Source organism: Sinocyclocheilus anshuiensis, unplaced genomic scaffold (assembly GCF_001515605.1).
Source record: "Sinocyclocheilus anshuiensis isolate Anshui unplaced genomic scaffold, SAMN03320099.WGS_v1.1 scaffold297, whole genome shotgun sequence".
NCBI lineage: Eukaryota > Metazoa > Chordata > Actinopteri > Cypriniformes > Cyprinidae > Sinocyclocheilus > Sinocyclocheilus anshuiensis.
The window spans coordinates 730,777-741,535 of record NW_015536479.1 but is presented as its reverse complement, the minus strand read 5'-3'; the positions used below and the strand labels follow the sequence as shown (position 1 = coordinate 741,535).

Genomic DNA, 10,759 nt, shown 5'->3' with positions numbered 1-10,759 from the left:
TACATGATGCCCCTTGGTAATATTATTAGAAAATACGGGATTAGTTTCCATTGTTATGCTGATGATACTCAACTATATGTTTCAACAAGACCAGATGACACTTCTAAATGATCTAAGCTAACAGTGTGTTAAAGATGTAAAAGACTGGAAGACCAATAATTTTCTCCTATTAAATTCAGATAAGACTGAGATATTACTTATTGGACCAAAAAACAGTACACAGAATCTCGTAGGTTACAATTTGCTTCTAGACGGATGTGCTGTTACTTCCTCTACATTCAAAAATGTGGGTGTTATATTAAACAGCAACTTTTTGAAAATCATATTTCCCATGTTACAAAAACAGCAATTTTCCATCTTAGAAACATTGCCAAGTTACGGAACATGCTACTTGTTTTTGATGCAGAAAAGCTAGTTCATGCATTCATGACCTCTAGACTGGACTATTGTAATGCACTTCTAGGTGGTTGTCCTGCATCTTCAATAAACAAGCTACAGGTAGTCCAAAATGCAGCTGCTAGAGTCCTTACCAGGTCAAGAAAATATGATCATATTACCCCAATATTACAATCTCTACACTGGATACCTATTAAGTTCCGTACCAGTTACAAAATATTACTACTTACTTTTAAGGCCCTAAATGGTTTAGCTCCTGCGTACCTAACTAGTCTTCTATCACGCTACAATCCATCCCGTTCCCTAAGGTTACAAAACTCCGGACTCTTGGTAGTTCCTAGATTAGCAAAGTCTACTAAAGGAGGTAGAGATTTTTCACATTTGGATGAATGTGAACTCCCAAACCCTGGAATAGCCTTCCTGATAACGTTCAGTGTTCAGACACACTCTCTCTGTTTAAATCTAGATTAAAGACAAATCTCTTTAGCCAAGCATTCACATAATGTATCTCATAACCTTGTACTTCAGTTACATCTGATCAAATGCACATTTTCATTCTTTCGCTTGGGTTGAACACATAATTTTTGTTTGGTTGAAACAGCAGCTACGCTAATTTTTCTCTATTTCCTTCTCTGTTTCCTAACTGGGAATTACACAAGCTTCAGTCTGGATCCAGCCCTTACAAAGACCTGAGATGACCGAACACCTGAGAAGAGATGATGCCAACCCCTCCGAAGACCTCAAATGATGTCAACCCTCAGACAACATACAAAACTACCAAATTTTGCTATAAGTTTGATTGCAACATAATCATTGCTGTTAATAGTGTTCACCTTCTGTTTGATTACATGACATTAACTAACTGCTTGATTTTTACCATACATTCCTGCCATATGGACATCAACTTGAGATAGTCACCACTGATAAGCTATTACTAAATATAATGTAGAAACTTTAATTTTCTGTAAAGCTGCTTTGCAATGATTTGCATCGTGAAAAGTGCTATACAAATAAACTTGAATTGAATTGAATTGAATTACTCAGCCTCATGTCGTTTCAAACCTTCGTTCATCTTCAGAACACAAATTGGGATATTTTTGATGAAATCCAAGAGCTTTCTGACCCTGCATATACAGCAACGCAACTGACACGTTCAAGGCCCAGAAAGGTAGTAAGGACATTGTTAAAATAGTTAAAATTTGAATACCAAAGGTTTGTTCTTCTAATTCGTGACTGGTGTTTTGTTTTGTTCTCTCTCCGTCACGCTTCTGTGCTCGTCACTAATCACCGGCACTTACGCGTCGCATATGCTTCCGCCTACGACAGTTAGCAGAAGTGAGAAAAAGGTGTTTATATCGTTTTAAATATGGATATTTGTCTTACAAAAATGTATTGATTTGCTACAGGAGGCCTTTATTCACCCCCCGGAGCCGTGTGATGCTCGTTTTAATATGGATGCGCGTGTTTTATTTCACTACTTTTGGACTGTTGAACAAAAACACCTGCCCATGCCATTATACAGCTTGAAAGAGCCAGTACAATTTTTAATATAACTTCAACTGGATTCAACTGAAAGAAGAAAGTAATATACACCTAGGATGCCTTGAGGGTGAGTAAAACATGGACAAATCTAAATTTTTGGGTGAACTAACCCTTTGAGCCTTTCAACTTTCAAAAGTGCCATATTTATTCCCTGAGAAATGAAAACAGAAGTTAATCGTAGGCCTCTGAGTGCTTTTGAGTCAAGTCACATTTATTTACATCTTTATACAATACACATAGTTTCAAAGCAGCTTCACAGTAATAAATGAGAAAATAAGGGTTGCAAAGTTAAATGATTATGAAATGACTGCACTTTTAGCTGTAAAGCAGTTCTACAAAAGACAGTCATAATTTTTCAGCTCAATTTAGTTCAATGTTGATTAAATTTAGTTTAATGACTGTCAGTGTTTCCAAGTTCATCAGTTATTAAATGAATTCAATTTAGCTAAAGCAGCTCTAAGGCAATAGTATCATTAATCAGCTCAGTTTAGTAGATATGATAGGCCTACAGTTCAGTGACAGTCTCGATGTTGCAAAGTTAATCAATTATGAAAAAAAAAAGTTCAGTTCAGTTCGGAAACACCCTGGATGGATGGCCAGTTCATCACAGTGTAACTTTAATAAGGTTGCTGAATTGCTGAATGAATTGTATACAAATGCAATGCGAAATCTGGTTTCTGGTCTTCAGTGAGGAATTCCCTCAGTATATTTGGCTGTTATAAAGCAGATTATGCATGGATTGAGGAATTGGCTCCGCTGGACTCTGTCTCACTCACACACACCTCCAGAGTTCTCAGCAAGCAGAGGTCAGAGATGTTATTTACATTTTCAGACCAGCACTCCAGATGTCCATGGGTGAAGAGGTAAAGAAGGGGTGATGGCTACTGGACTGACCTTTCTTCAAAAGACCACCACCATCATCATCATCATCATCATCATCATCACTGTATGTCACTCTTCATTTGGACTGAACCTAAGCCCAGAACAAATTGAGACATATCCTGAGTAATTGGTTCCAGGAGACTGTGGAGTGTTCCAGCTGGAGATCAGGACCTGTGAGACTAGCTGCAACTGAAAAAAAAAAAAACTGTTGTTAAAACCAGTGTGAAAAGGAAGTTGAGATAGTCTTTTCTTCCCTATTGTGACATATATCCGAGTGAAACGGTTTATTGAACAAACATTAAAAATGTTTAATTCTGTCCGTTTTGATTTAATTGTGGTTTTAAAGCAACTATATGTACTTTTAAGTATCTTTGCGACGTTAGAGCCCCCTACAGTTAAGCGAGTGGAATTTACTTTCGTAATTCCAGTGGATCTCTACACGCGCATTTATTGCTGCCGTAAAGCAATCTGTCCTTTTTGCGGAATTTCGTACCAGTTCGCCAAACCTACATACTTCCAGAACACACATTTAAGGGAAGTAGTGATGGGAGAAACGAACCTTGTCAAGGCTTCGAATCAACCGAACCAATTGCTTAACGATTCACAGCTTTTAAAAACCCATTGCAAATGTTTTATTTAAAGTATAATACATTAAATGCTATAAAATAATAAAATACCATAAAATGTGAAGTGTCTGTATAATATGTGCATACATCAACAAATTGATGAAACTGATCCGAGATCAGGTAAAACCCATAGAAGGCTTCGAATCAACCGAACCAATTGCTTAACGATTCACAGCTTTTAAAAACCCATTGCAAATGTTTTATTTAAAGTATAATACATTAAATGCTATAAAATAATAAAATACCATAAAATGTGAAGTGTCTGTATAATATGTGCATACATCAACAAATTGATGAAACTGATCCGAGATCAGGTAAAAACCATAGACGCTGGTTCAGTAGTTCGCGCTGGGGGGCTACTTCAGTAGTTCGTCGGCCCCCCCCCCAACGACGAACCATTGAAATTTCGAAACGTTTTGAAACAGTTTTCTGAAATCACGTGACCTTGGCAGTTTGATACGTGCTCCGAACCACTGTTTCAAAACAAATGATTCACAAAAGTTTCGAAGCTTCACGAAGCAGTGCTTCGAAAGCACCCATCACTAGAGGGAAGTGTGTTAAAGTAACAACAGCAATGCACCTAATTAGAAATCAGTGTACCACTAGAATGACTTTGAAACTGATATTTCAAGGTAAAGAAACATACAGTTGCTGTCTGAATGTGACTACTTTTTTTGGAATGACCATGAATGTGATTTTTTTTTTTTTACAACCACTTAGCTTTTTCAAATCATGCCCTCAAATTTTTTTCACATACCAAGTTTCGTACCATTCCGGTGAAGCTACGATTTTTTTAAATTTAAAATGTTAAATTCTCCAGTCAGAAGTGACCGAAGACCGTTAAATGTTTAGATGTCATATTAGAGTCAGCATCAAGTTTTTACTAACAAAATTAAAAATTCCCCTTTTGCCTTTCATTCACATGTTTTTTCAAACAGGCAACAGACGGTGCTGGTATTTCACAAAAGTGTTGCCCAATCCCAATGCACATCCATCAGCTTAATTGAATTTTCACTCTGACAGCACAAATCCCTAAGATAGCACTCATTTATACTTCCCCACAGAGAACACAGTGTCAACACTTCAGTTGGAGACCCTTATCTGTATTCATTTCAGTACACTCTAAACATATAATGCACTTACATTTGAGATCCAAAGGAAAGGCAAATGGTGAAATGAGTGGGCTTATTATACATACTTATTAAATACATGTTCAAAAAGGGTGTTTTCACAGCGTTGCCATAGAAGAACCATTTTTGGTTCCCCAAGGAACCTTTCAATGAATAGTTCTTAATAGAACAATGTTTTTTTTTCTTTTTCATCTATAAAGAACATTTTGTGCAATGGACGTTTCCATGGATTTTAAAGGTTCTTCATGGAACCTTCAATGCCAATAAAAAACCTTATTAAAGAACTTTAATAAAATAAACATTTGAGTGAAATGAAGTGTTTTAATAAAGTAAGTTCTCTGAGGAACATCATTTACACAATTAGGTTTCATGCTAACTAAACAACAAACAAACAGCCACACACTCATATTCATGCACACACGTCCAGGCATTAGTCAGAAGAGGACTGAAAGTACTGTTCAAGTAAAAGATGAGTAAGGTAAAGAAGAAGTGACTTTTTTCACAACCCCGAGCTCTGACTCCTCCTCTGGAGATGGTGGGGTGGTTTTTAGAGCTGACAGACCCAGACAAATGTACAAGAGTGAAGTTACTCCTGCTCAAACTCTCCCATGCGTTTCTCCAAACACGCTTTCCATCTCAGAAGCAGATAAACGTGCATTCCGCTGGACTGCTAGGACCTCTTCAAGCTCTTTTCTTTGAGATTTAGATTTTTCCTGTAGCTTTGAGCGCAGGTTCTTCTTGAAATCTAGTCTGCAGATATTCAAGGGTGTTGCAACAAAGAAAATCCTCCTAAATGCTGACAGAGACGTGTGGCCTGATGGGATCGGACGTCAGAGACCTGAGCACCCTGCTTCCAGCGGTCCCGAACGCAAACTGTTCCCTGCCCGTCGGCGGAGCTCCGCAGTGGGGACCGATGCTGGACTTTCACCCTGCCTCCCCGTATGGATCTCTTCCCTCCCACTCCTTCATCAAACAGGAGCCGGGCTGGGGGCCTGCAGACCCTCACGAGGATCCGCACTGCGGTTTGGGGGCCTTCACCGTGCACTTCTCGGGGCAGCTCATGGGGATGCACGGGGCATTTGCTGATTCTCCGTCCAGTCAGAGCAGGATGTTCTCCAGCGGGCCTTATCTGCCAGGCTGCATGGACAGCCCTCGCACCCAGGGTGAGACAGCTGACCGTCCCGCTCGTGGCTCACAGTCTCTCTGTTATGAACCACAAAATCTTTTTCTCAGTTGTCTCTGCTGTCATAAAGAACACCAAACTTCAGAGTTGACACGAGATGTTTGAGGTTTTGCATTAAGCTGGTGTGTGATTGTAAAGTTACGGAGCTGTTGATGCCAAATTATTTATAGAGGATCTCTTGTAATTCTCAAATTATCACTGAAAAGTGCATTAATTATGCATTTGAATTAAATATTAATGTTATACTTATTAAAAAAAAAAAAGATTTTTATGTTTTATTATAAATATAATAATAATACTACATGTAATTATACATTAAATGAAATTATACAAATTATAATTATTTTAATTCTTAAGTTATTTTTAATCATATGTTATATATAAAATAACCATCATATTCACAGTTAAACATGGATTTATTATTAAATGACTTGCAGAGTACAGCAGTAGTTTACTTGATTAAATAGATAGACGATAAAAAAGGTTCAAGATTAGAAGTGAAATTCATAGAATCCTTGAATATGATTCATAGTATCTGATAACCAAGGAAAATCAAAAATACTTTTTGATTTGAATGTGAACATTTGAATATGTAAAATACAGCCGACTATTCTGCCAACATTTATATTTGTCCATTGTGCTCAGTTTGAGATGCTTTAATGAAATGGAATTCTGCATTAAGGTTTTTATATCTGCTGCGTCAGCTTTGATAGACGTCCTGGATCTTGAAGGGCACTTCTGACCTCTTTAAAACATTTGGGAAACCAGAATATTGATGCTCTGACTGCTGATGTTCTAAACGAAACTAGATTCAAATGTCTCTTAAAGGATTAAAGCAGTATTTTCCATTAAACCAACCTACCAAATAAATATTGCAAACTTTCTGGAGATAATGTGTTTATTAAAAAATGGTCTTAAAGTTTAGAGCATGGAATGCCATTTTCCTGTAGTGTTATAGCTCAATGGCTCATTAAGGTTGGACTTTATTGCACATGCAAAATAAGTCTCACGCGGTGTCTCTCTCTGCAATCTAGCATTCACGTTTTCTTTGTGTTGATGACTTACAGCACTGTGAACATCCTGAAGAGCTTCTCTCCTTTAAATCTGAGAGCTCACAACACAAATGTCTGATGTTAGTGTGCGTAGATGCACAGTACAGTACAAAGATTTCCATATCAACTTCTGCAATTTATCATTAGATTAACTTTAGGAAAAGTCACAGCGACAACTTGATTCATTGCATGAGCTTATTGGTCTCAAGCGGGTTTACGCACCTGATGAATTATAAGTCTGTTGGAGAGGGATGTATATTTAATGCATTTTTTCCAGGAGTATTAGTGAAACCTTTTCTATGTTTATATTAGGTCATTTTCAAATGATTTGACTTGCATTAGATCATTTTTAGCACTTGTAAACAAAGAACAATGCACAATTCTTCAACAGGAAGAACAGAGTCAGCTGAGATGCATTCAGTGAGAAAAGGTGGATTTCACTGAGAACAAAATCACTCATTCGTTCTCTGTTTTTCGTTGTCTCTTTCTCTCAGGTTATGGTACAGTAGCATTAGATGGAGCTCCCAATTACGGACACACACCTGCTCACCACACTCCACCATTCCCCATCAATACCTTCAAACATGAGGACCCCATGTCCCCCCAAAGCACCATGGGTAAGGAAAATATATTCTCAGTGTGGCATATAAAGCAGTAAATGCCTTTGAATAAATGATGATGCAAAAGTGAACCATTTGCAGGTTGATTTCCATGTACAGTGTAAATACAGTTTGTTTGAGCATCCTGACCAGTCTGACACAGCAACACAGATTCAGCCAATGGGGTGAGCCTGTAGGCGGAGCTACGAATATCACGCACTTCACCTTTAAATTCTTTGCACTCCCTTGTGAAAAAGAAGTGTGCTGAATTGTATTGATTGTGCACTTCTAGTGTACTTCAAGTCTTACAACTATATAAAAAAAACTGTACTTGAAGATAATATATTATTAATTAAATAAAAAGTACTTAAAGAGTACACTTTCATGAACATGTTACTTGATGTACACTTTAGCATTTTTGAAGACATTTTGTTTTAAACTTTTATCATGCTTTAACCAAGTACACTATAACTAACATACTAAAACAAATGTAAAGTACTTGATTATAGTTTTAACTAGTGTATTATTTGATATTAAGTCAAAGTTTAATATATTTAAAGTTAATATATTTGAAATGTTCTAAATTGCAACCTCATAATCACAAATGTGTAATTATATATATATGTTAAATACATGATATAAGTTTCAATAGAAATTACATTAAAGTGTATTTTAGTTTACCATAAATGCTTGTCAGTATGTACAGCAGTACATTTTAAACATATTTCAAATGACAATAAATATAATTCTGAAAATTGACTTTTACATTCAACTAATTTAATTAATATAAATTTAAACTCTAATACATTTTCATTTAATTGAAATATCATGCAATTGTCCAAAAAGTGTCCGTATATTGTTTTGAAGTGTACTATTACAAAAATCTCTTTTTAAAGTTATGCTAAAGTGTACTTGTTTTTCACAAAAGTGAATTTGTGAGTGTGTATTTAAGTATAGTATGACAAATAAGACGTATAGCTATCTGGAGATCACTGTATCCGCACGGATCATCTTGAGGTTAAGTGTCAGATGGAGTTTTACAGTCGGGGCATATTTTTTCCCTCTTGCTCTCATTTTTATCTCTCTGTCTCTGTCCTCGAACACTCAAAACACTGTATGCAACCATTTCAAAGTTCATTAAGCATAAATTACCGCCACTCTTTTTCGGGCAGCTGAGAGGAGGAAGCAGAATTGTGGATGTGGAGAAGAATGTTTAGGGCTGCCGAGGGACTGATTCCTTGTCTATTGCCCTAACAAATGAACAGAGTGCTCTCAGAAACTCTGCTGACTGCTTTATGGTCTCAGGCTGTTTGGATAACCGTAGTAAAGATGAGGCCACACTCTCTGTTAGCTCTACTGTAAAACGCTTTGTTTCACTTGTAAACAGGACTTGTAAAAAACTGAAGTATGAGGTCTTTGAAGAGGACTTTCTTTCAGATATTGCTGATATATATGCTCTTTGAGTGTTGTAATATGTGCTTTGATTTTGTGAATATGCAGGTGAACAGCAGTACTCTGTCCCACCGCCTGTCTACGGGTGCCACAGTCCTCCTGACAGTCAGAACCTGCTTTTGAGAAATAGCTTCAACAGGTACCTTCTTTACCATCGAGTATAACATTAAACACAGTGTAATAACAGATGTAATTAAGAATTACATAATTTCCTAATTATGAGTTTTGAAACTTTACTTGAGTTATTATCGAGTTAATTGTTGCGTTAACAAATCCCAAGGTGTGATTCATCATGCATGAAATAATAACAATAAAAGTGTAATAAATTGCATCATAGAGGAAGCAGCCACGAATTACAAGAAGTTACCAAAATACGCCGAATTGTTTATGCAACTGTTGAAATAAAGAGATATTACTGGATATTATCTAACGACAGCATCTGAGACGTGCCACAGAAAACAATTTCTGCTTGTCCCTCAGTCTGCAAAAACATGCAGAAATCTCAAAGGTATTCTGGAGGGTTCAAAAGCAGAGATGTTAGGCTGTATATTGTCTAAATCTGTGATTGTCAAACAGGGGGCCTCAGCAAACTGCTTGCTCAAGATGACTTAAAATTATTTAAAATAAACAGGCTTTAAATGGGTCATGGAATGCATTTTCAGATCTGTTATGTTTCTAGAGGTTAGCTTATGAAGTTTTTTGCATCAAAAAAAAAAAAAGTTCAAATATTTGTAAGGATGATAATTTTCCATCCTCATTTTCACTCTCTGTCATGAACAAACATTTCAAGGGGTGTTGCCTCTTTAAGAGAGGCAAGTGAACTTGCAGTATGTTTTTATTTTAGAGTAACCTCTAAATATGAAGGACATTTTGATTTTCAGTTTCATGGCTCCTTTAATATAGTCTGTTATGTTTTAAATATTAGAACTGCATGGCCATGGCATACTAAAGCAATAAGCCCCAAGAAGCCGTGGTTTACAGTGAATTTATAACAGCTAAGGGGCGTTGTTAGGCACGACGCTGTTATAAATTCACTGTAAACCACGGCTTCACAGGGTTTATTGCTTTTATAAAACGGTTATTCCATATACGTAGTAAGGTTTCACAAAATAAAACAGAGCAAATAAAGTGTAATGATATTAATAAAAACATTTTTCTTCCACCAAACAATGTAGTTCCTCAGAATCAGTTGTGGTTGCAACAAAGTGGTTGCTGAGTAACACACAAACGTAAACAAAGGTGTATGTTTGTAGAGTAATTTACAACAGCTTCGAACGTGGCTCAGCCAATCAGAATCAAGGACCGGTGTCCTGACATTTTATCCTACCTGTCAGATTGTCCTACCAGGGTTAACTGCGCATGCGCACATCAATATTACGTCCTTTTTCTTATGCTGAACAACAATATTTAATGTATCTGCATTACTCTAAGGGTAGGTTTAGGGTTGGGGTCGACTACCCACTGTTTTAATGGGAGGTAGCAAAATCTGTCAGGGTAGCACAAATCGACAGAACACCAGAACTATCTGTTTTATAAATGTTTGTAGTTATGCCAAGCTCTAAAATATTTTATAGAGTATAAATAGTCTGTAAAAAAATGGAAAGGTTATGAGCCTTCGAATATTGTTGTGGACAATGACGGTCTTGCATGGAGTCAAAAAAATTAAGAGCAGTGATGTAAATTATTATTTTAGTGTTGGCACTACTGATCTAGGAGGGTATACTTCTGGTTTCTCATTTCATATAAAACTTAAATGTTGTACTGGGTTTACATGGTCATGACAAGAGTTTAAAATTTGGATATATAAACTTTATATAGTAAGTTGGATATACAGTGGGTACGGAAAGTATTCAGACCCCCTTCAATTTTTCACTCTTTGTTATATTGCAGCCATTTG

At 36.6% G+C, this 10,759-nt stretch overlaps 1 protein-coding gene across 1 annotated transcript in view; it reads left to right on the top strand.

Moving 5' to 3' along the window:
• Nucleotides 1-5,248: 5,248 nt before the first annotated feature.
• Nucleotides 5,249-10,759, top strand: part of LOC107673204 (Wilms tumor protein homolog) — a 14,871-nt gene continuing 9,360 nt past the window's right edge. Inside the window, exons 1-3 of the mRNA XM_016466738.1 lie at nt 5,249-5,739; nt 7,306-7,428; nt 8,911-9,001. Of these exons, the coding sequence (XP_016322224.1) occupies nt 5,370-5,739; nt 7,306-7,428; nt 8,911-9,001 (584 nt within the window). The 5' untranslated portion in view covers nt 5,249-5,369. The remainder of the gene's footprint in view (nt 5,740-7,305; nt 7,429-8,910; nt 9,002-10,759) is intronic.